At 38.4% G+C, this 26,585-nt stretch overlaps 2 protein-coding genes across 2 annotated transcripts in view; one reads left to right on the forward strand and one right to left on the reverse strand.

Annotated features, from left to right (window-relative positions):
* The window catches only part of FBXW12 (F-box and WD repeat domain containing 12), a 142,488-nt gene that overhangs the window by 30,897 nt on the left and 85,006 nt on the right, over positions 1-26,585 (forward strand). Inside the window, exon 2 of the mRNA XM_067543812.1 lies at positions 12,942-13,074. The gene's annotated coding sequence lies outside the window, so the exon portion shown is untranslated. The remainder of the gene's footprint in view (positions 1-12,941; positions 13,075-26,585) is intronic.
* Positions 23,751-26,585, reverse strand: part of WNT7A (Wnt family member 7A) — a 42,609-nt gene continuing 39,774 nt past the window's right edge. Inside the window, exon 4 of the mRNA XM_067543815.1 lies at positions 23,751-24,230. Coding sequence (XP_067399916.1) covers positions 23,751-24,230 — 480 coding nt within the window. The remainder of the gene's footprint in view (positions 24,231-26,585) is intronic.

Consider the following 26,585-nt stretch of genomic DNA (forward strand, 5'->3'; position numbering starts at 1 on the left):
TCAATAAATCTATGAGTATCACTCTAGAAAGATCTGTTAAATAGCTAAATAACTGAACCTTTAAAGCAGACCTGCAACAAATCACCTACTAGAGTGAATAAGAAACTGTTGTGAACAAATGAACTATAGTTTTAATCTATTGGGAGACAAGAAAACAAATTTGTCTTGGGGCTTGGAGTATGTGGATTTGTACTTCTCCAACTCTGTATAATAGAGGAGTGAATAATGAGACAGTGCTACTAGAGTTGAGAAAAGAGAAAACGAGTGAGTGGAGAAGTAGACTAGTAAGAAAATGAGAGGGGAAATAAGAGAATGAAGGGAGTAAAAGACAAGTGGGTGATTAAAGGAACCATAGCCCTGGCAGACCTCTTCTGCCTTCATGCTTAGCCCCACGCATGACACTTCAGATTTTCAAAAGGGAAAAGCTCATACACATGTTGAAAGGGAGAAGACTGGTGAGCTTGTGGTGCAATCTCAGGAAGGTTCAATCTGAAGAACATTGGCATCTTGGAGGAAAGGGGAAATGAGGTATTCTCCTCTCTTTCCTCTTCCTGTAGCAACACATCAGGGATAAGTGAAACTCTGAAAAGGTCTATGAAATTTGGGGGATGTAAAAAAAAAATTGAAAAAGACAGGCTGGACTGGTGCTCAAACTGAAATGAGAGGCCTGGGCAGTAGGCAACATGTAATTGGGCTAGTGGGGGGTGTTCTTTGAGGTGCACATGCCAACCTGCTGTCAGTTTCACCAGCTCTGATGTCTGGTGGTTTCTTTAAGTTGTCGGAGTCTGCAGAGGATTGCAAAAACCAGGACAAAATATACAGTATGCTAAACTAACATAGGCATAGCACAGGCCCTGAGAAAAGGGACATTTCTACTTTCCAGGGATATATAACTTCTGAAGGAGGCTAGTTACCCAGGAAGAAGGTTGTATGTGCAGGCACTGGTTACACTTACACTTATTTAGGGCTTGTCTACATTTGAAATACTACAGTGATATAGCTGCAGCATTGCAGCTATGCACCTGTGCTGCTTCAGTGTAGACGCTACCTGTGCTGACAGGAGGGTTCTCCCATCAGCATAGATAATCCACATGCCCAAGAGGCAGTAGCTAGGTCAAAAAGAAGAATTATTCCATCGACCCAGCACGCTCAACTCAAAGGTTAGGTCAGCTTAACTACATCGCTTGGGTGTGGATTTTTCGCAGCCCTAAGCAAAGTTTCTGGTTCAACCTAACCTTTTAGTGTAAACCAGGCCTTAGAAGTTCATCTCCTTCAAACCAATAGCATTTTGCAAAACAGAAAAAACAAAACTCTTTAAGTGTATATATGGACTATGTGACAGGATTACAAAGGTTTTATCCACATGAGCTTAGAATATCTCATTACTGTGTCAGTCGTGAGTCACTTATGCCAGCCATCCTAAATTAATACTGACGAATGGTTTATGCCACATTACACTATAATGAATTCTCTATATTGTATATATACATATATGTACATATACATAATGTATATACATTACAAAGCAAACTGTTGTAGCAATGTTTGAGAGTTTCTGAAAACTGGATTAGGGATAAAATTTTCCAAAGCACTAAGTGACTTGGGAGCCTATATCCCATTTTCAAACGTTACTTAGGCACTTCGTAGACTAAGTCTCATTGAAAGGCCATGAATCTTAGGCTCCTAAGTCACTTTTGAAAATGAGACTTAGTCTCCTATGTCATTTAGGTGCTTTGGAAAATTTTACCGTAGAACAAGTTTTTGTATCAGCTCTCTCCCTGGAAAGCCACATGCCTTCGTTGCCCTGAGTCCCACTGTACAGGGCTCAGGGGGAGTTTAATTCACTTGCTGCCATTATATACCTAAACTTAGGTGCCAGTTCTGCAAACTGATCAGTGTGGATGAACCTCTTAGTCATATACTTTAAGGCCAGAAAGGACCATCATAATCATCTAGTCTGACCTCCTGTACATAGCCTTATTATTCTTCTATTCATAGCCCTATTGATTTCAGTGGGGCTTTTTGTGGCTATAAGGATCTATCTGCATAGATCAGCTTGTAGGATTGGGCCGGAGATTGTAAATTCTTTGGGACAGGAGCCATATCTTTTCAGTGTTCTGTAACTTGCCTAGCACACTTTAGCTGCTATATAAATAATCAAAGGAAGAAGGAATAAATGCATGCCATCTCATTTGCTGTTCAGTGTTGGACAATTTTTTATACAACTGGCATTCCTTATATTGTTTTAGGTTAGTTTTTGTTTCTCTTCAGTTTCAAGAATACAGATCTGCATTTGACATAGAACTTTCCCTCATTTCTATTAAAGGCATTTGGTCCCTTCTGGCTCCTTTTCAACATTAGTTGTCACTGATATAGAGTTGTATCCAACCAGAATTGCAGACATGAACATCATCTATCTGAGGAAGTTGAGTCTGAGTCTGAATTTTGCATCTCAGCTCTATTTCTATATTGAAGTCGATATATAAGATCAAAATGTCAACTTATTCTCTAAATTTGTGTCTGCAGTTTTGAGTTTTTGATATATGTGAGAGTAAATATGGGTTTTTCAATGCATATAAAAATTATGGGTACAAAGTAAGAGGTTGCTTTTGAAAATTTGGCCCAAAATATGCAATTATGATATTTGCATTGTTTGAAGTGTAATCTTTAAATACTGACTATATTGCACTTGGGTCTCAAATACAAAAGAATGTTGGTGCCTAACGAATAGGAATACTCTATATAATGTGTTGGAATTGACTAGAAACAAATCAAATGAAACAGATAATTAACCACACTAATTAGGAATTACTGTTTCTGTGGCAAGTGTTTTATTTAATGTTTTTGTTTTCTAATAGCTGGTTGCTTCAATCACCCACCTTAAACTTCAAAGCTTGCAGACATTTAGCGTTTCCATCAATGGCATATATTGCCACCTTTGCAAATCTTACAGTGTTGGGGCAAACTGTAAATAAGAAAAAAGCAATGTTTTGCAACACCTGCATGTCTTGTAATTTATCTGATTTAATTTGTTCTCAAGTAATGGGAAAAGGGGACCATAAAGGGTTTGAAGTCTTTTTAAAGGTTGGAACCATACACAACTCATGTCTGAAAATAGTTGAACAGGGAATGAAGTGCTCTTCATGCCTTCACTTAGAAAGGATACAGTGGCACAGCCTTAAAAGGTTAAGAATAGCTCATTTAATTGCAATGTATTTATCTTCCTGCTCAGAACACTTCTGAGGACATTTAACATTCATGTCCATTACTTTAAAAAGGAATCTTTCCAAAATTTACCTCAATTTTATTTTCTGGCTACGTTTGTAGTTCTTACTGATCACCATCAGCACCCATATGGTTGGTATGTATGAATCAGTCTGCAGTGCTTGTCTCGTCCAACAAAAGAGGACAATAATGCCCTTTTCATGTTTTAGTAATTAAATCTTTTTAAGGCATGAAAGTCCGGATCTTGAGGTTTTTGGTCATTATCAGTCTCTTTAACCCTGCTACTCTTATTTCAGACCAATAAATTGCAAGAGCTCATCAGATCTTTCACATTTCCAAATTTATTTTTCTTATAGAGAAAAATTATTGCAGAAGAGAGTCTATTTCTTGTGAAAAATATAGTCAGTTGTAGCAGACAGTGGTCACACTTGTTGTAAAATTTGCAAAATAGTTACCATTATAACTCTATTGTCATATACTCCTAATATTTTGAAGGATTTGCCTTTTGGCTTGAACATGTCTATACTTGGTGAATTTTATCGGATATGCCCCCTCAGATGTTCTTGAGTTGCTAAACATTTATTTTACAGTAGCCATCAGGATTGGGGGTCCATTGTGCTGTGCAATAAACACACACAGATAGACAATCTTCTGCAGGGGAGAGATTTAAATTTAAGGTCTCAGTCCTGCAATATGTAGCGTGCAGGTAAAGTGTCACACCCACATGGAATTTCACTGACTTCATAGAGATATGTATCAAATAGAACTTATTTGAGAAACTCTTGGCCATTAACATCAGTGGAAGCAGAGTGAAGCCCCACGTGGGGAAAGACTACAAGGAATTTTTTTTTAAATGCTTTGGTAACATGTCAGTTCATGGAAAAAATGCAGCAACATACCAGGCTACAACAAATGAGCTTCCTTTGGTCTTTGTGTCAAAGTGGATTTCACCACAATCATCTAGTGTTACATAATACATAACAGTATCTACTTATACAATTATCTAGTTCAAAGAGATCTATGCTGAACGTAACTCCCTTGATAAACAGTTGGCCAAAAAGGTAGTATATAAACTAAACTGTACAAAATGGACACGTTACAGTGCTTGACTCACCAGCTTCTATTTCTGGGATTTTTCCAATTTCACTCACCATTCATCAGAGTTCTAGCATGACAGCAGCAATCTGGTGATTCTGAATGTATTGATGCACAGTTGGATGTGAACTATTTAGAAATTGAAGGTCATGCCATACAGTATGTCAGAGGAAAGGTAACTTCCCCCAGATTCAGCATCTTGGATTTGACCCATGACCTTAATGTCATGAGGTTATGGCATGTCTTAACACAGTAAGTTTCTCAAATAGCTATGTTCATTCACAACGTAGGATAGCAGTTGATATTAAAAAAGCAGTTTTGTTCCTCCTGATCTCTAAAAACAAATAATATATACTAGCACAACTGAGTTAAGGAAATAAGTGCTCAATGTCCCCACTCACTAGACTGTAGGGCCATTCAATACAGAAGTAACTTTCTGGTTTACCTTTAGTGTGGTCCCTTCCACTGAACATGTCAGAATGTATCATTGTGTGATGCCACAAATCCTATTATAGTATACATTTCACTGCATGCTTGGAACACTTTGTTTTTATGATGTTACATTGTGGGATATTGTCAATGTACAATAAGGTGCCAAGAGGATTTTAGAGATAGTAAAATATATTTGTAAGAGGCTATTGGATGCCTTGTTTCTGGGCTGAATGTCCTCCAGTTTGGTTAATAATGAGATCTATTTGACTCTATTTTGAATTATGCTATCGAGGTCAACTTAACTCCTCCCCATGTGGTAGGGAAAATACCAAGCAAACATAAGCAAGCTATGATCAGACGTTTGCTTATGACATCAGCAGGCTGTCTGTTTGTGCCATTTTCAAGCCTCCTTTTCTTAGGGAATGTGATTGAGAAGGTGATGTTGAAGCAACAGATTTCTTGGATCACTGTATGTGGTTTCAACTCTGGGTTTGAAACAAAGGCTATATTACCCACAGTAATTGAGTTCCTTCCAGCAATGAATAAGGATAATGTTCCCACACTAACTTTGTTGGATCAGTGTTTTGATAGATTCTTTATTGGAATGGTATATCATTGATCACAAGGTATTGTTGATTTGTCTATGTACTGTTGCAGGGGCAGGTGGAGTAGACTTTCAGGAGACCAATGCTGAACAATTGCTCATCCCCACTCCAAAGCTTTTACATGTGGTGTGTTGTAGAATTCTGTCTCATCATCCATCCTGTCCAATGTCCAGTACAGATTGAGATGTTCAGGGCTGCAGAGAAATTAAATATGCCGATGGTGCTTTGCTTTTGTTCGTCAAACCCAGACTCTGCAGTCTCATTACTTCCTCAGTGTCTGACCAGAAAAGGGATTGGGATAAGGTCAAAATGGTTTTGACTTAACCCACCAAGGATAAAGGTGATACTTGTTGGTAGGGGGAAGCATTTGTTGGTGTTTTAAGAGGCAGCATCATGCAATGTGCTTGTCCAAGTTCTGCTGAAATGTTTTGAAACCTCAAGTGTTTGATGCATCCATCACTGTTCCTAGGTTCTCAAGTAGAGATGATATCCTTTAATGCCTTTTTCAACTACAACTAGTCCAAATGGTATAAAATGTCCTTCCTAATGCACAATCTTTTCATATCTTTGTTACTTCCAGGATAGATTTTTGAAATGTACTCTACTTAGTGCTACTACTGAATCAACTCAGAAGTTGTGAATACATAACTTTTCTAAAAATTATTTGCTGCCTTCCCTCTGCTGGTTTTGGTTTCTAATGGTGTTATCTTAGAGACTCTCTCACTGTATACTCCAACATGGCAATCAAGATCTGCTGGGGTGCACTTGTGATTGTTTCCTAGGACTGAAGTTTTCAGGGGTTATGTCAGAGGTTTCTCAGTGTAAGGTGGTGAACATTGAAACCTGCATGTGTGCAAAATGGCTTTGTCAGCCTTAAGAGTATGATGTAGGGATGCCCTTTGTATACTTATATTTGTGTCTAATTTTTCTCCCTTCATCCTGACAATAAGAGGGCAATTTAGCTGCAGGGGGTTGCTTGGTTGCAGACTTCTGAATTTCTTTCATTATTAAAGATCAAAATCTTGGGCCTGATCCTACAAACCCTTAAGTAATAACCTGTACTCACTCAGGTAGTCCCACTGAAGACAATGCATGAGTAATGATTTGCCACATCGGACCTCGTCACTGGGGGCTCTTCACCTATCAGGTGAGCACCACTACCTGGCCTGTTTTCATGATTTCCCAGTCACAAACACACAGTCCATTTCTTTTCTACCACATGTACCTTTAATCCTCAGTTTCTAAAGGGGTATACAGTAAGAGAGCCTTTCACACATCTTCTCTCCTCCATCCAACTCACCCTTTACTGCCTTTCCCCCCTGTTATATATCCTTCCAGTTACTGAGCTAATTGTCTAACTTGCCCAGCAATTACCACCCATGTGTCATCAATTCCCCTACAGCAACTGGTTAGTTAACTTCACTCAAGTTTGTAGTTGTCAGTGGTGCAGCCATTTCAGCAACCAGGATGCTACAGATAGCGCCCAGTCACAGACCTCTGTGCACAGGTCACTTCAGAGGATTCATCGGGGACAGAAAAAATTACAGTTGGGATCACTGTGTAGTGCAACTAATCTGAAAATGTGATGCCAAAACATGCACACCCTATGGAAATGTCCATTTCTCAATCTGCTGAAGGTCTCCTCAAAGTATTTGCAATGAGTAGACTTGTTGAAGCAGAACAAATACATGAAACTCAGTGCTGAAAACTCAGTTCATGAAAAGAGAGAGATTACTGGCCAGATTTCAATGGAAAAAACCTGTGAGGTGCCTTTGTAACATAACCCTTTATCAATGATAGAAACAGAGTAAAAGGAAACTATTGCAAGCCACAGAAGGTAACCAATATGCCACTTACATATAAATGTAGTTTGTGTTATCTGTAACTGAATAATGTCATGGAATCTATGACTCGCATTGTGAGAATCCAGTGCCAACAAATTAGCATCAAAAACCCTGTCTTGGCATACAGAGAAGAGCAATACTAGAGCCCCTGAAAACTGCTCAACAGAGCTGCAGACTTAGGTGAACAAGCCCCTTCGGCTTGTGACTTTACTGTCCTTTATTACAGCAGCCTACCTCCTCATCGCAAGCACTAATATTATTAGAAACAGGCACCTCAGCCTTAAAAACAACCACCAAAAAAGGTGATGCCAATCCAGCTACTAGGAAACTGCACCCGCACAAAGTGCAGACAGCAACAGGAGCTGCTGAAATGAATGGTAACACGCTGAATGAGTTCATGATGATGTCATTGCATTTGGATTCTCATTTGTGTTTGGGGGAGCAAGAGTGAAGGGGGACCCAAAGGTCCCTCCTTCTTGTGCGGGAGACTGAAAGGACAGAAAGAGAACCAGGACATGGAGATTAAAGCTGTGAGTGCTTCTTTTCCCCCCAAATCTTAGAGAGAGGGACTGAGGGGGAGTGAAAAGGAAAGCGTTTACATGAGGTTTTTTTGTGTGTGAAACTGAATGAAATTGGGAGGACAAAAAGTGGAGGTTGAGCCACAAAATGTTCAGCTGCTCACCTGCCATCTACAAGTAACTGTGTTTAATATACTAAATTGCAGTTCATGAACCCAAAACATGCTATTAAATCTATAGGCTTTTCCCACCTTTGGGTAGAATTAAGTTTGCCCTAATGAATTGTTTATAAGCTGTAAATATTGTGCAGTGCTGAGCACAGTGTCAAGATAGAAGGGAAGGCTTGGGCCCTTCCCCAGCTAGTTCATTCTTGGGATTTATTGGCACAAATCAATGGGAGTGGTGCCAAACCACAATGGGAGGCAGAGGTAGAGATTGCATACTGGCTACTTACACTTCTTATGTGGATCAGCTTACTTCCTGCCCCATATGGCTGGTACCTATAGGATGGAGCCATTGCCCCATCTTCTGTCTGCCCTTTTTGGAATAGGGAAGGCGCTGTTACCAAAACTCAATGGACTGGGATTCTGCTTAGCCCTTTTGTGGAGGGATGTGGAGAAAGAGGGGCTCCTTTTATCCTTAGGCACTGTGACTGGGCCAGACCTGATGGCTATGGGAGAGTATTGGAGGGTATATATATATTAGCCCCAGGATCAACAAAAACTTGTTCCCTGGGTGATTCAGCTGGGGTTACTCCAGGTCAATCAGGCCAGCTGAGGCCAATTAAGGAGCTTGCCCCAGTAGTTAAAAGCCTCCCTGTCAGACAGATAGGGGCAGCTGAGCTGAGCTGAGGATTGTGATTGCTACCACGACACAAAAGATACAGGAGTTAAGGAGAAGCCCGTCTGGGCAGGGCCAAGGGCACAGGCACAGGCACAGGCACAGGCACAGGCAGAGGCCTGAAGGAGGCCCCAGCCACTCAGACAACTGAGCAATGGAGTTGTGGTGGGTGACTTCACCCAAACAGGGGAGGATCACAGGGACAGAGAGACCCATGGCGAGGAAGGGGGGGAACCCTCGCCCTGGTTCCAGGAAGCGGACCATGAGCAGCGGGGCCAAGGACAGATGACCCAGGGAAGGTAGTAGCTCTCACAGACTAAGTGGTTTGAGGCTACTCCTCACAGGCTCCCTGGGTCGGGGCCTAGGGTAGAGGGCGGGACCGGGGCCCCCCCACTCCCACCCAGCCATACCACCAGCGTAGCTGAAAAGAGCGCAGGACCCGTGGAGGGGCAAAATAGGCTGCCCACACCACAGCACATACACCCCACTGTACCGCTGTGGAAGGGCCAGGTGGAGTCTGGCCCTCAATTCACTTGTTTTAACAATCATTTGGAGAACTTAAAAAACTATTTCTGTTTTCCTGGCTGTTTTTACCAAGCTCAACCAACTCTTAAAAAACAAAAAAAACCATCACACCCAACACTTTTGGTATTCAGATCTGACTCGGGGGAGGGGAAAAATAAAAAAGAGGGATCAGGTCTCAGTACCATAATTATGTCTGCCACTGTATACTTATCAGGAAACAGATATGAGCTACCTTAATAACAGCATTCTGTTATTGCCTATTGACATACAGAGCAGTTTCCTTTCATGACAGTGCAATTGATACAAGCAAGACCTGTTAGAGAGAGTAAATCAAATAAAAAGTGGATTTCCATAATCTGACGTTGGAATAAAAAGAGGATTGCTATAAATGAGATTCAACAGAGATTTTCATGAAAATGTGAGCCTGAACTGAAAAGCACCTCAACTTTTTTTATAGTCATACAAATGTAGGATAACATGAAATATTAGAAATTGAGGTAATTTTTTAACTTCCGATTGTATAACGAAGTCCAATGACTGATGAGCTATTTAATTTTGTGTATTTAACATATGGGCTCAAAATTATTTTTAGTTGTGGGTAAAGAGGTAAATTTGTGTTTTGCAAATAATCCCAAATGATCACTTTGGCCATGTTATCAATTTTGCAGTTACTTTCAGACTCTCAGGAAATGTTTCTTTTCGTCAATTAAGAATCAAGAGCACTGTAGTTTACAGCACACATTTGTGTACTTTACATTTTCACTAATGTTACCAAGTGTATTTTAAGGGTAAAATTCACCTCTGTGCAGAGGGTTACCACAACAGCTACGCTCTCAAACATCTCACTCATGATTTCTGAATTTATGGCTTCATTGGGAGTAGAGTGTCACATTGGTCTTGTGCTGGCATTCCTCACAGGGGTGACTTTTACCCTAAAGAAACTATATCTGTAACGTAATGGGCCTGCTCTCATAAAAGACAAATGTGACTTGTGCCATTGATCTCTATTAGAGCAGGATCTGCTCCTCTATATTATATTCTATAGTATCTACAGCTAATGTCTCTGGTGTGCCAAGAATGTGGTATTTTGAAATCAGTTTAAAACATATCTGCCATGCTGCATGGTTTGCAAATACATAGCTCTAATATTGTTAACATTGGAGCTACTGTTTCATTTTTTTGTAAATCTGTTGAATCAACCACTGAATGGCCTATTGACCATACTCTTTTTCAGTGAGATATTGTATCTTCATAACGTATTTCTTCATGGTGCATTTCCTCTCCATTATAAATAATGTGAGGCATGAAGTCTCAGCAATTTATTGGAATTATCAATATCACTAATCAAATTCTGTTATCAAATAATATAACTTGAGGTGTCATCCATGACCAGGAGCAGATTTGCAGCCTAAGGTCATTTTACATAAATAGTGAGAACTTTAATGTAAATTCCATTCCCATGATGTTTCATTTTCTATTTACTATGTGGGGGGTTTGTGTGTTCTCCCCAGAATTTTTAATTAGATTGTACAGGGGGAAAATCTGATTTGGATGCCATATAAGGTATTTTGCTTTCTGCCTCAGTTCTCTATGTGGAAACATCAAACTCCTCCACCCCTTCAAAACTGGTGTGTAGACTAAGGTCATGATATTGAGATCTCATTCTTCACATTGCCATGTGCTGTAGCAAGCTCTGCTGTCTCCAACCCTTGGAGGAATTTAACTTTCCCAGCGACTAAGCAGCTTAGTTTTTAGCAGATTCATTAGGCTCACTTTGTATCATGAACCTGATGGGCAAACCACAGCTTTTCGCTCATAGTGATGAGGGATTTTAATGGGTCAATGGCAGTGAATTGTGAGCCAAAGGTAACGAAATTGGTGGAGCCTGTTTACTAGAATCAGAATTTTGGGGAACAACTAGGTTGCAACTGTAATTTAAACCCAGTCAATATTCAGCCTTCCAGACAAATAAAAAGCATCCTGGACAGGTGATGTAAGGGGAACGTTAGCTCAAGGAAGTAATTACATATTAGGTGGAAAAAGTAAATTTAAGTGCTCAATAATTTACTTAAGTGGTTTACTTGACTGATGTATTGTCTTGACCCAACAGGGCATAGTAGCAGACACTAAGTTATGGCATAGTTCCAGCAAAAACAGCCGTCATCACTATCCAACATAAATTATTAACCACTGTCTCATTCCAGGTGTACACAGGTGCAGTTTTTTTTAAAAAGGTGATAAAATTTATGTTTGTAAACATAACTCTGTCAAAACTAATCCTGTTTCTGGCAGATTAAGATGTTATCCATGCCTCTTTGGTAAGGGCATACACATATTTTCAGGAAATAATGCTCCAAGTATATAATTAGGTTTAAAATGGCAAACCGTAAGATAGCAGGGTTGGGGGTTTTTTTCCCTCCCGCCCCCCCAGCACCACTCAGCAGCTATGAAACACACCGCTCTGCTTGCTGAAATCCTTACATTCTGTTCATGCAAATCAGAGATAACACAAGGAACCTATGTTGGTGAAGGGCAGGCAGACACTGATAGAGCATGCTACCCATTGACACTGATCCATTGTGCAAAAAGGCTCAGTGTCTGAGCCACTGCCACCACTTTCCCATCTCTCCCTTGACTCTGGGCCACTATCAGATGTTAATGGCTTCTTACAGATGTTATTTCAACTCTTACCAGATTACATACTGTACACTTAAAAGAGAGAGAGATTTCAGTTTGTAGTCATGATGACAAAGAGCACCAGCCTTCTCCTGCTTACTGTACCTGTGATACACAGAGCCCTTTTGACTTAGTCTTTTGTTCTATATACCTTTTTTAATTGTGAGTGAATTTCGTCTAAGGAAAGTGAAGTACTGATAGGACGTTGAGCCAAATTATGTTCTCACTTAGATGGGTGGAAATCCAGAGTAACTTAATTATAGTAAATACTTATTCCAGATTCACACCAGAATTTAGTCCACTGCTTAGTTACCCTAATATGTCTGCCAATGTTCCTGAATCCTGACATGCAATAACTCTATACCATTACCAGAGTTTGGTTGAGCTGAGACTGTCAGTTGTAGCAAAGCTTGTGGTGGTTTTTTTAATTGCCCAAATAGGAGCTATGTTGAGAGCAATAAAGTAATAATTTGAACCCAGAAATCTCTAAGCAATAGGCTAAGGCAGTAACATAGTAATCTGCCTGTTTCCCCTTGTCTTACGCTGACATATTCTCTTGTATTTGTGATTTGACAGGTGGGTATGGTGTTCTGCCCATCAGACTTCGGAAATAGATTCCATATGCAATCTACTTGGGAAATACTTTGAGTAGGAATTCCAAATATGGGCATAAGGAGTTTTCTTGCAACTATGTAAAGTGGGAGCATAAACTTCTACCAGTAATTCTGAAACTTGACCAATACTTCAGGCTTCAAGAAGGGAAAATATTTTCCCTCTAGTAAGGGTCAAAGAATAGAATTGATACTGTGCTAACATCCAAAGCCATGTTCCCATTTTCCAGGTGCTTGTATAGTTACAGGGCTAACACTGATACTGGGGAGTATCAAAAAAAGTCAAGAAGGCCCTTCCCTTAATATGAGATTGAACAGCCTAAAGCTTTGTGGGCTACAACACAACTTCTCATCCAAACAATGTAGAGAGAATGTAGATCCCCTAACCACCCCAGAATGTGATCCATTTTGTCCCACAAAGCTTCCAGATCCCCTTATTCAGATGATGGTGAGAAACTGCCATCATTTCTATTCACCCATGGCACTCTTCTTATGTATCTTCTTACAAATATAAACAATGTTGTGGTGACAAGGATAATATTAACATACAGTGTCAATTTTTTATTTCAGAGATGATGGCTGGAAGCACTGGATTGAAATACCTCAAAGAAATGGAAACCCTAATACTGCGGAAGAAGAGCATATACAGAGAGCTATTCAAAAGATGCCAGGGACAGGTTTAAAAAACAACAGGAAAAACCAGGTATGTTCTTCATTGTAGAATTATTGTTCTGTTAAAGACTACAGCTGTAGTGGTTTATCTAGTCAACTGATCTTGGTTTAAGTAAATTACTTAATATGAGCTATTTATGTAATTGTTTTCTTTATTATTTTCTTCTTCCTCATACCAAGTATTAACACTGTGTCGCTATCTGGTGTGTAGGATCTCTATGGCTTCCTGAGCTTCAGTGGTTCCTAGCTGGGCTTTTTTGGCCAGATTCCTCCTCCCCACTTCTCTTTCTCCCAGTAATGATGAGTAGCATTTCCAATCTGTCATAGTCTCAGATCTCTGAATGAGCTTTAAATCTATTGGTTCAAAACTTTAATGACATACTTTTTAAAAAGTACTATTATATTTATGATTTTTAGAGTTAAATGTTGGAATTAGTTTCTTAGACATTATTGAATAATTTTATCAATAAAGCTGTTAAACTTTTACTTCTGTAATGCTAATGTAACTCCTTTCTGGCAGTTCCTTCATACCACATCTGCATTTAAATGAATATAGCAGACTTACATTATTCTTACCTTAACCTTATTGGATGCTAAAAATATTAAGTTTGAAGAATGAAGCGGATCTTGCTGGGGGAACAAAAATGAGGGAAGGAGAATGGTTCATGAGTTCTTTGGAAGATGTGAAGGATAAAATGAATTAGGAATAACATTTTATTTTGTGGAAAATACTGAGAATTTATTCTGGCAATAAATACAGTGAAGTTACTTGCTTTTAAAGAAGAAGAGTGTTCTCTGCCCTCAGTGCCTACTTTTCCTAGGTTTGAGGGAAATTCAGATCCAAACTTTGTGGCTCAAGACCATTTCTTATAACTAGTTGCTGCCCACACTATATGTATCAGTGTATTTGCCCATTGTCCAGACAATGAGTGAGTTTTCACTAGACTATTCATAGCTAGTTGGCCATTGGATCATTCTCCCAGCCCTTAAGCATCACTCCTGCCTCATTGGGCACATCATTCACCCTCCAGTAGGAGAACCCTTATCCCTCTTAAACACCAGAGTAGCATTCTCTGACTGGGAAAACAAGGCACCCTCCTCCAAATGCCAGTGAATACTTTTCTATAATTGGCCCTTTGTGGGGACTGGTATATAGGAGTACAAGGTTTCCTTACCTCCCATGGCAGCTGGAAGCAAGATACCTTATATGGCATCCAAATCAGATTTCCCACATTGTTTAGCAGCATTTGGCATCTCCTGAAAATGTTAAGTGTAAAAATAAATAAATAAATAAAACCCTTCTTAGCAAAGGATTGCTGTTAAAACCCAAAACAATGCAGAGAAAAGTGGAGGGCAATGTACATGTCCGAATACTGCAGACACCAAGCTGTTCAGTGGAAAGTGTATTTGTTCTTTTTGTTTGTCTCATTATTTATTTCCTCTTTTCTTCAGAACTAATGGGTTACTAATGAATTCTGGGGGGGAAGGGTGGAATCATGGTGATATCATGGGTTAAACCCCCTCTCTACTTTTTGAATGTAAATTCTTTTTGACATTCTTACTCATTGCAGAGCGTTGACTTTTTTCCAACAACAAAACCAAATGCTATTTGGTTTTGCATAGTTAACATTTTGCTAATGGGTAGCCAAGATTCTCTCAGCAGCTCAACAACATTTTCTAAAGCACACTGGCGTTGTTGTAGCAACTGGTGGCTGATCTGTGAATAAAGCAGATGTCATTGTAGCAGGATAAAGAGAAAACAATCTATCACCCAGCTACTACCACTCTTTCTGCTCAAACAAGTCATCAAAATGACAACTTTGGTGCCGTAGTCATCAATTAAAGTTGTTGTATCACCTATGCTCATCTTGTTATTAAATAAACTGATGTTATAAGTGCTAAGAATTTCTCAGCCCTCTGCCACTAGCTTTCTCATGGAGGAAGTGAAGATCTGCTAAGGCACTGACTGTTTGCCAGCTTCCTTTTAGGCTTTGATTGATTTTGTACTTTCATACAAACTGCTCTGGCCTAAATAAACACAATATATGTTCTGAGAAGTTTTTTCTCTTTAGTGTTTAATCTGAATTCAGTTCATTAGAGTTGCAATTAGAGATGGGCAAGCGTTGAAATAATCTGACTGGTACCAAAACTTTGTACAAAGAGAGAGACAGAAGCAGATAGATTGCCTTTCTACATTTCAAAAAGACTGATCCATTTTTTGGTACTTATTCTCCAAGTCACACCATTTGTACTTAGTGTGAGCACAACTTGTTATCCAGACTGAGTCACCTGACATCTCCCTCTTCAGGTGGCAGGCCATATTGTGCAGACTTTAAATATAGAAATGATAGAATTTAGCACTTCCATTTCCAAACTGTTTCCCAGATATTTCTTGAGGAAGCATCACAATACCCCTTGTGGGGTGGATAAGTAGCGGTATTCCCATTTTACATATGAAGAATTTCAGCCATTATGTGTTTGGTTTTGACTTGCCCAAGCTCATTTAATGCCAGCACTGGGATTAGAACCCAGGTCTGCTGACTTTGAGACCTATTCTCTACTACCTTTCTTGTTTAAAGCTCATGTTAAAAATAGCTTTAAAGGTCAATTGTTAAACAAAAGTCAGGATTCTGTAAGATCCCTGCAACATTACTAATAATTAAGCAAGGTGAAGGTCGTATTTATTAATTATTCATTATTATTCAGGAATTGGTAAAGTCATTGTAGCAGAAGAAAGAGGCTATCTCTATCCTCAGTTATTGGTATATACAGTAAGAGGAAGGCGAGCTGATTTTCAAAAGACTTCTTTAAAAAATAAAAGTTGTCATTAAGTCTCAATATGTATTTTGTTGATTGTTGTTATATTTAGAGACCAGACATTAATCTGGTTCTAAAAATAATGTTCTAAAAGTCAGGAGACCTGGTTTCTATTCCTAACTTTTCCACAGACTTCTGATGTGCCTGTGGGCAAGTCACTTAACTTCTGTGTTCTTCAGTTCCCCTTCGGTATGTGGGGATAATAATGCTTAATAATCAAACCAGAGCAGCATGAGGTTTTATACAAAACTGTTTGCAGAATACTTGCCTTGTAAGTGCTACAAAAGTGCAAAGCATAATTATCTTAAGGGGGGGGGACCTACAAATTGTAGTTTATTTGTACAAGATATAATTTAAGTAAAAGTTTTTGGCTCAGTCATTGCCATCACAACTGTACTTCCTTCTCTTCTTGAGATGGATTCCACTATATATCAAAAATATATATTAAAAATCTCTGGACAAAACATGCTCTCTGATAGCTTAAGCCAGCACTCAATTTCCCTTGTTGCTTAAACCAGTTCTGTCTATCTTTAAACCAGGTAAGGATCAGATTGTAAATGAATATATTTGCATAGCAAATTGTCCATACATGCGTGCACCTTTACAGTCTTATGTGTAGATGTGAAGTTATTAAACATATACTGAAACTGAGGAACCTACTCACAAAACAAATTTATTGTTGACTCAATGCAATGGATAAAGGACTGTTAACAGACAGAAATGTTTTCCTGTGTGTGCAAGCTTTTTTTCCTTCATCATGTATCCCATGGGTGCTAGACTTCAGTGCACCACACCAGTATATATTATTTTTTGTTTCAAGAAGGGGACATGGGCCAGGTGAAATCATCTTGTGGGCTAATTATGGCCCATGGGCCATCAGCTGGACAACACTGACTAAGGCTACAAAGCAAGTCAATTTAGTCAAGTTACCAATATCCCTCCCTCCTGTCCCCAATGACTCCAGTAATCTTCTTTCTCTCTTTTTAAATCATTTTCAGTGAGCTTCCTCCATTCTTTCCTATCTTTCCATCATTCCCAGCACATATCTGGGCCTCATTTTATTCCTCTTAGGTCATTTTTCTTTCTCCGTCGTGGATTATAATGTTCTTTTCACTGCTTCCTAAGATATTTCTTGTCTGCTGACCTGCTTTTCCCTGCCTAAAGCCTTTTCCCAAAACACTCCAGTCTCCAACCCACTCAAGTCCAGTAGCTCTGGCTGCTTTTCTGCAGAGTTCTGATACCATTGTTTAAAAACCTCCATGCTCTGCTGCTGAGACTACACCAAAGTACATGAGATTGTAAAGCACTGTAGCACTCCAGAAAACTTCCCAACTGATTTTGAGGCTACAAGGTGGGATGGCCATTTAAAAAATCTTGTAAATCTAACATAATCAGTTTGCATGGCAAGAGTTTAGACTGTGTGTGGTTGTGGTGAATTCATAACTAGCTGCACGAGAATAAGGAAACATATGCATGAAGAAAGAGGTGCAAACAATATGGATAAATACTTTCATCAGATCTTCTTAGGCACCATCCACTGCATTCTGTTCTTGGTCCTACCTATGCAATCCCATTTAAATCAGTGATTTTGCATTGCTGAGGTTGGAATTTAGCACTATTCCTCCATATTTTTTCACTACAACCCAGTATTTTCAGCTGACCAGATGGAAATGGCAATTTGGTCACTAGTGAATATTTAAAATTCTCCCTGTATATCACAATTAAAGAAACAGTTGAGCTAGTCTACTGTGCTAATTTAGTATGAAATAATCTTCAAACTGTCTGACTTTTCATCCTAGACCTGAATTGTTCTACTACCTGGGCATCATGCTGTAAGTAAAGACTGTTACCAGACGTCTCATATCACGCTATAGAATTATAAGAGCACATTGAGAGAGGGTGGACATTTTTGTTTTAAGCGATATGCCTTTATTTTACCGTACTCTTGCATCTAGCTGCTACAATAATTGGCACACCATCAGTAATTTAAGGAGGTAGATTAGATAGCTAATCATAATCTCACCCCCCTCCACACAAAATGTATTTCCCTCCCAGTGCAAGAGGGAAATAAAATAAGAGCTAAGGTATGGAGTAGGTAGCACCTTCACTCTGCAAAGAGGAACGTTTGGCCTATTCACCAAGTAGAGTGAAAATGTGACAATGAAGGGTTTTGATAACAGGGTATCGTGCATAATTCATTGACCCCAAGGCACACTTGTGCATATCTCAATTAAAAGGAAAAAAAAAAAAAAGACCAGTAACTAGTAGTGTTTGGCTTACATGGCACATGATTTGTGAATTGTCAGTGTCCATGACCATCGAAAGGAAAAAGTTAACCAGGGACTATGAAGTGATATGTAAGGTATATACTTCCCATTGAGGAAAAAATTGATGGTTGAGTACACCAAGCATAAAAACTAGGGTTGGGCTTATGCATGTGGAGACAATTCAGATGCATTTAAATATGAAGGTGCCCACAGGTGAAGTGCATATTTTTATTGTGTCCTTTCTTACCACCCCAATTACTTTCTCTCATGCGCACACACAGATCTGGCATTCTTTTCCCCCCAGAAAAAAATAAAAGCTTCTTCCAGTAGAGTTGGTTTGCCTAAACAGATGGTGATACAGTGGGTTCACTGCCTGAAGTGCAGCCATCAGAGGGTATACAACAGACAGACATTGGAGAAAATAGGCAACTTAGAGTGCCATACTTCACAGAATAAGAAGTGTGATCTCTTATGAGATACTATGAGCATTTTGCAGATATCCAGTATCTCACATTCAGTATGATTATAAAGAAACTTTTAAATGTTTCAATAGTTAGGGAGATCACTCTCACACATAGCCCCCTCCATTCAATATTTTATCCTAGATCAAACCTAGGAATACACAAGAAAGAACTGGTGCTTTCACATAGCTCCAAAGGCATGATCAGAAATAGCCTGAATGGTTTTAAAATGTTGTCTCTGGAATGATAGGAGTGAGAGAATTGCAAAGCTGAGTTGTTTTGGTACCTTTACTTCAAACACAAGTATTTCAAATCCAGGTGTACCTCTTCATTGTTCAGTGTTAGAAAATATGCCTTTAAGGAGAACTCCCACATTCTCTGAATTAATGTTTTCCTGGAAGAAAACATCCTTTGTTAACCAATTGGGAGACGGCATAGTCTGAAAGCTGCACAAAACATTACACTAAGTTGAGTGTTTTAGAATTTAGGAGAATTCTATAGGCCACTACCAGGAAGTCATGACGTGTGTTAAAACCCAGTCTGTTAAATATTGCAAGCCACGTTGTGGTTTGCACTATACGTCAGTGTGTGTGCTGGAAAAGTTTGTGGTTGGCAGCAGGCGCACATTGCAGCATTTGCCACCCCAATTCTGGCAAGTTCATATGCACACAGTCTGCACAAGAGTTCTAGCAACAATAGATTTTGGGGAGTTGTGTGCAGCTAATCTTATCTGGAATATAGGTGCGTGTGTGCTTTTGTGTAAGCATACCAACTTCAGTGTCCATTGTGTCTTTCCAAATGCCTATTATTCAAATATTCAAATGTTATCTGAAAAACTTATACTGAATTTTCATTTGGGCATGTATAACCCAGTTGAAGCCTGACCCATTTCTAAATTCAATCATACAAATGGGCTTTTAAAGCTGGGTTTTGCTAAAGCAGTTTTATAGTCTCTAAAATACTATTAAATTCCGTACTCCTGAGATGGTTCATATGTATTTTTCCTTTTCTCAAATAACTGTGCAACCTCAGAGTAACCTTGCCATTTACCAAATGAGCCAATTAAGTTTACATTTTAGGGAGGTTTTCAGTTTAATTATCACTGTTGAAAGATACGTCTCCATTAGTTTTGTGCAAACATGGCAAAGAAAACTTTAGGTCATTGATGGATTCTTGTTTTATGCAAGTACTTTTCCAAGTATGCAAGCTAACTGTGATCAAGATAGTCATCAACTTAAAAAAAAATTAAATTAGGGCCATGGAGTGAAATAGATCAATGAAAATCCTTTTAAATTTTCTTTAGAATCCCACTTGTAGAATCTTTTTTCAGTTTTACAAAATAGGATGCCAGTGTGAAAAAAGAATATAAGTCAAATGAGGTTTTTAAATTTCCAAACTAATAATCATGCTTGTTCAAATATTTTTCCTTTTTCTTCCTATTTTTACATTATTGAACATATTTGCTTCCAGAACATTAACCAGGTTATTTATGTGAACATCAATCCAGCACTCCACTCATTAAGTAGAAATGAAAAGATGAATTTTCTATTGAAGGCTGTATTCCTCTGCAGTTGTATGCATTTCATTCCCATTGTGCGGTTCTTTACCAAGTACAAACAGAGCTCTTCTATTCCCTGAGGACAAAGAACAAACTGTTTGGGGAAAAAATATCTACAAAATCGTAAATCTTTCTTTCTCCTGTTTATTCTTCATGCTATTCAGTCACATTTAGAGAATGGCTAATTAACTCCAGACTCATGGCTGACTCGGATTGGCCAACTTTCTCTTATCTGGTAAGATGTAACCCAACTTTCAGACATTTTCTAGACTGCAGCTCTACATTTTCCTCATTTCTGAACTTGTAGAGCTACTTGTCAAATCCAGTATTCCTAACTTGAGATTCAACTTCAAAACAAATGGAAGACATCCTTCCTAATATTTGGCCCACCAAAAATATTGCAGATATAGGGACAGTGTCAGGTCCGGTATGATTTTTTGTGTAAATGTTAAACTAATTTCCCAGGTGAGAATGTTTTCATTGCAAAACATTTAAGAATTAGTAAGCTTAATCAATCTTTCCTAGTTCTGCAATAAAAATAAATAGATTTTCATTGTATATCCAGTTCTTTATTATTGTGATTAAAACTGTTTAAAGAAATCTATCTTTTAAGAGTTAATGTGCTAGTTGTACACTGTGCATTACCAATGTATCGAAACATACAGAAAGCAGCAGTTTTACAGAATACTTTCCTATGGTAAAAACATACTGCAAAAGTAACACTTTGTTAAATTACTGTAATCAGTGAAGAATAACAAACTGTTGACTGTGTTGTATATCTACTTAGTGAAAGCCAATGCATAATGTAAAAAAAAAAATTGCCTCACAATTAAATATATCAGAAATCTGCATTATTAAACCATACTGTATAATTGTAATTAACTTCCATATTGTATATATATTCTTGAATTTTAGGTCCCATTTTCGATCTTTAATACACAAAATTTAGAATCCTGAAAAAATATAAACTCCATTATAAAAAAAAAATACTACTTTAAAATTGTTTCATGTTGACAAGTGATCGGGTTGAAAGTAAACTGTGTTAATCTTCTCTGAATTCCACTTTGATATCTTATACATTGGTGTCTGAGTTGCTGTAACAACGTGGTAAAAGGCAGGTCTGCAAACACTGTATACTTAATCTTAATTGTACATTGCGAGGAGCAGCTATTGTGTTTTTAAGTGTGTGTGTGTGTGTGTGTGTGTGTGTGTGTAAGTGTAAACAATATGCCTCATTCAGAACAATTCTGAAAATACATTTTACCAAAATCCTTTAAAATTATCTTGTACTACTTCCATTATTTCCTTTCTCAACTGGTCCCAACACTGCAGTCCTAATACAGGCAGAACTCCCACAAAAATCAATGGATATGGCCCATTCCTAACTTGCTTATTGACTATTTGTTCTAATACCTATTAATATCAATGGAAGTCATTGGAGAGCACAGCCTCCTAAATAACTTATTTGTTTGCCTTGTTGTCAGCTGTCTCAACCTTTTTTGACTGTGAGTGATCTCACATTTCTTGACTGTGGAAATGCTTGTCATGGCCCAAACACTGGAACATGTGATTATCAATAAGAGCCCGTCCTGTATTCCTTACTCAGGCAAAACTGCCATTGAAATTAGAACTGTGAGGTCAGGCTCTAAATGATTAAGGCAGGAGAAGCAAGCAAAAAGATTCCAGTGGGGAGAAATATTTATTTACTCACTAACATCACTTCTAGTTTCTCAGATGAGAAAGGAAATATCAAAAAGAAAGCACAAGGAGGGTGTACTGGAGGTTTAGAGAAAAAGATTGTTTAATGTTTGCCTAAATGTTGTTTGAGTTTTTTAACTCAGAACTTTTTTGGGGGAAAGAATAAGGCAAATGCTAAAACCAGTTGGACAAAAACTGTAAGCTTTGTATCTTATCTATGAGAATCAGGCGATGTGTGTCATGCTAGTTTTTACAGTCATAGTCTATAGTCTTCCACTGATAAAATCAAATTTGACAGTAACACAATATAGAGGTTTAACTGACAGCACACACAGCACATTTGCTAGTCATAACACCACAGTTTAATGACTGACGCATGTGGGAAGCTAATTCAGATTTTTTTTCTGAATGGGATAAATGAGCATCCAGTTAATACCAATCATGAATTCAAGCCATGTGACAAAATTGATGCTACATACCCTGTTCTTGTTTTGCATATTCTGCAAATTGAACTGCAGGAAAAGAGCCAGTTTGTACACACATCCGGAGAGAAAGTTCATTCTGCATTTTGACACATCTACCAATTGCAGCTAAATGTATCCTGCTTGCTGCTGTTGTGTCCACAGACTAATCAGCCTTTATCTGTTAAATAGCCTAAGAATTACAAATTGTATGCCTGTTTTGAGGAAAAAGTACAGGTTATAGAATTATACAAGCAGACATAGTATAAATAAAATATTCATATAAAAATAGTCTCTTACAAAATATACTCTTATCCTATGGTTCATTTTCCAAAGGTGGAAGTTTGTCTGGAGTTTCATATTTATTTTTGATGTATTCCAAACTGGATTTTCATAATGCTCCTTTTTTAAATCGAAAAAAAGTGTATTGTAAAGAGATTATAATCACTACCAGTTTGATTTTCCAGACAACTAGCAGCAAACAGAAAAAATATATATATAAAAGATGCCTGCTTTTGTACTTAAACAACTAGTACTGCAGAAAATATCCTGCAAATCCAACTAGTAGAAATATCCGAGTAAAGAATAATATATACAGCTCCAGTTTTTTCCTTGATGTATCTACAAAATTATTCCACAAAGAAAGCAAGCTATCTACTTTAATTGCAGAATAGTTCCAAAAATGTTGGTAGAGTTCTTTTTTAATTAAATAAATTAATATTAGTTTTATCTGAATACATTGTTAAATATTGCTATTATTATGCCCAGATGTCCAAATCCCTGTGCTAAAATCTGCAGCACAAAAAAAGAAAGGCAGATAAACCAGTGTCTATGGAAAACTTCAACAGTTCTACTTGCTGTAGCAAATTGTGTGAAATGGAAAGACAGGCAAGACTAGCAGAAGCTTTTCACAAGTGTAGAAACCTAAATCTGCATAATCCACACTTAAGTAGAAATTCACACTGGGGCATTGTTACCCCATCCTGTGCAAAGACCATTTTAAAGTTTTGTTTTGTTTTGTTTCTCCCACCCAACCCACCCCTTATGCACAGTAGCTTGTGTATTTAACCATCTTTTTCCAAACTAAAAGAGTTAGTTGCCAAGCTCTGAGATTTTTCACTTGACTGGTATTCTTTTCATAAGGCAGTCAATGCATTAAGCTTTGGAGGTGCAGATTAGTTGAGATGATTTTTTTTCCTCTGTTTTGTGTGTCAGGTGGCTTAGGGTTTTTTTTTTTTTTTTTTTTAATTTTTTGGATAATTTATACAAGTTTTTAAGATGTATCCACATAAGTACTGAAATATGAGAGGAAAAGACGGATCCGTTCATTAGCTTTTCTTTTGGAAGAAAACAGGTATTTGCTACAGTTTTGCGTAGGTATATTGAGCTCATGTGCAAATGTATTCACTCCTAGGGATCTAGAGTCATCCTCCCCAGCCACACTTTCATTTACAGGTGTACACTTCTGTTCTTTCACTGCACGTATTACACTTTACATAGCAGCACCAATGAAATTTACAGTTGCACTGCCATACTCGTGAGTACTGGTGAGTATTGTAACCTCGACCACAGCACATCAGATCACAGCCATTGGACTGCTGGGCTGTTTTGTTGCACATTCTGCCCTGTGTTCCCACACTGCCGGTGACAGGGTCTTCTTCACAGTAGTTTGGAGATTTTTCTATATACACTAAATCTGTATCCATGGGTTTGCGGTAGGACAGTGGCTTCTTTATTTTAAGGAAGGTTGGACGCTTGTTGCGACTTGCCCTCACTGGTTCAACCTGAACTGCTTCATTGTATTTGTCCTTAAGGATGTAGCCCAGCTCCCGAAATTTAGGAAGGGTTGTCCAGCATGTCTTAGTAGTACAAGATCCTGAAACTCCATGGCACTTGCACTCTAATTTCATATTTTCTTCAAGAATCTAGATGTAAAAGAACACAGAATGCATTAAAATATTAAGACTCCATCAAAAACACATTGATCTGATATAATCATGAAACCATTTTTTCTCAAATGTGCTCTTTATCATAATGGCTACTAAACCCAGGGCAAAATTCTTGGCCACCCAGGCTGCAGATCTCACTTGCTGGGTACATAATTGCCACAGGCATCAAACTCCTATTGATGTCAACTGAGTTCTGTCTCCAGAACATGCACAAGTGAATCCATCCCCACCCTAGGTTGATCAGAGAGGAGAATGTTACCCAATTCCAAACAAAAGCAAAAATGGTGTCTTTACCAACCAGCTGTGATCTTCACATTGATTACTATGTGTTTATACTGTGCCCAGCATGATGTGAGTCTGTATTGCAATTTTGGCATATACCAAGAAAATGGGGAGTGGCAGAAAAGCACAGATAACACATCTCTAAACTTTCACATAAAATCTCATACGTACCACATTTTGAAAATGCCATGATTTTTGCTACAAATAGATTTTGCAAGCTAAGCTGCAAAAATAAATTTCCATTCCAGTACTTAGACCTGAAAATGGCATGAAACAAGCTAATGAAAAATGTTGTGGGCAAACTTTCATCAGTTTCTCCTCATGCTAATGTATAGATAGACACACACAAAAATGCTGCAAATTAATGGTCCATTTAAGAAAATTTTTACATTACTTTTCTATATAGTAGTTTTATTATGTTCCATATACATTAATAAAAGTAGGGTTCTGAGTGTCTCAGAAGTCTATTCTCCATGTGGAGAAGAAAATGACCCTTCATTTGTAAAATTCCCAGCCTTCGTTGCAGTATAACTCTGGAGTTTTCTTGCAGTGTAAAGCAGGGATAAAAATGAGACTATAGAAGTTTTTAATTTGTCATCAATAATCATTGAAATATTTCTATTATCTCTTTTGGTAGCATGATGCTTCTTTAAGGTACCACCACTAAAGCAATGCTTGTTCTACCTGTCTGTCTCTTTGATCCTGAGTTCTACCCCACCTCTCCTTTCCTTTTCTTTCTTTCTTCTGTAAATGTCTCTCTTTTCTACATCTTGTCATCTCTTTCTTTCAGGGGCAACAAGCCCCATATATTCCTTATCCCACAGTTGCCTCCTTTCAACTCCCACATCCCTTGTTGTATTACTTCTGTATCTTTCTTCTGCTGGTGCTGGTTCCCAGTCCACCTTCTGGCAGAAGACCAACGGACTCATTTACTGCTAGCTGAATGAGCCCTGTAGCTGAGTTTACTTACAACCTGCATTGGGTTAATGTCAGCAAATATATACATTTCAGGTACTTCATTGTGCAGTGGTATATCAGATTATGAATTGTGAGACAGCAAAATAATGTTACAGGATAGATTCGCCTATGCCTTAAATGGTCCTGTCTCCACTATTAGCCACCGAGGAATTGCCATGGATGCAAGAGACCTACAGCCTTCTGTCTCAGAACCCTGACCAGCAGAACCCCAAAAGTGAACACCTACCAGGAATGGACATGGACAGGGAAATTCAGAAAACTCCTTCAGCTGCCTTTGGCAATGACTCTTTAACTCAGTTTAAAGCTCCCCTCCCCTGTGGAACCCTCATGGAAGAGGTGACGGTGCAAACACTGTCTATTCTCTTAGGGACACAATGGCCACATTGTCATAGGAAGATGCAGATTGCATCAATGGGGACAAATCCAACTCTATATGTTCAAAGAAATGGAGTGCTGTGTACTTAAGACAATTTGTCTTAAATCACAACACACATAGTGGGCATCTTAAACTGTGCAATATTTATTAACTAAATTTTGCGGCTGGGATTACCTGGTGCTGACCAGACCAATTCCAGTGCAAATTGGGGCTACTGAAGATGGGAACAAAGAAGCTCCTTTAAGCACTGCAAAATAGATGTTATGCTTGTTGTTCTTATACACTGTAGTTTTATAGGCCGTATAGCTCAGTTACAGTAAAACTGCTATTTCTTAGCCTTCTGAGGAAAGTTGGAACAGCATTGTGTATCTGCCACACACAAAAAAAAAATTGTTGCTAGGCTTTTCTATTTTTGTTTGAATTTTCGCAACCTTAAAGAGTTGGAGTTCAAAAATATTAGCTATGGCCTGATCTTGCTGTTGTTCCATGTGTTGAATTGTCATGAAAGTCATTGCAAGTGGACTGATGCCAGTATTGGTAAAGTATCTAGAAAGTATAATCCAGAACAGATGACAGCAATAATTTTAGGGTACAATAGATCACATTTGGGGGAATTATGGGAGAGTTTGCATCCAGATTTAAATGCAGTGATCTATCTAATGGATGGACCAAAATCCAGATCTGGGAAAGTTTAG

This window comes from Emydura macquarii, unplaced genomic scaffold (assembly GCF_026122565.2).
Source record: "Emydura macquarii macquarii isolate MOO-44397 ecotype Brisbane River unplaced genomic scaffold, CSIRO-AGI_Emac_v2 contig_968, whole genome shotgun sequence".
NCBI classification, from domain to species: domain Eukaryota; kingdom Metazoa; phylum Chordata; order Testudines; family Chelidae; genus Emydura; species Emydura macquarii.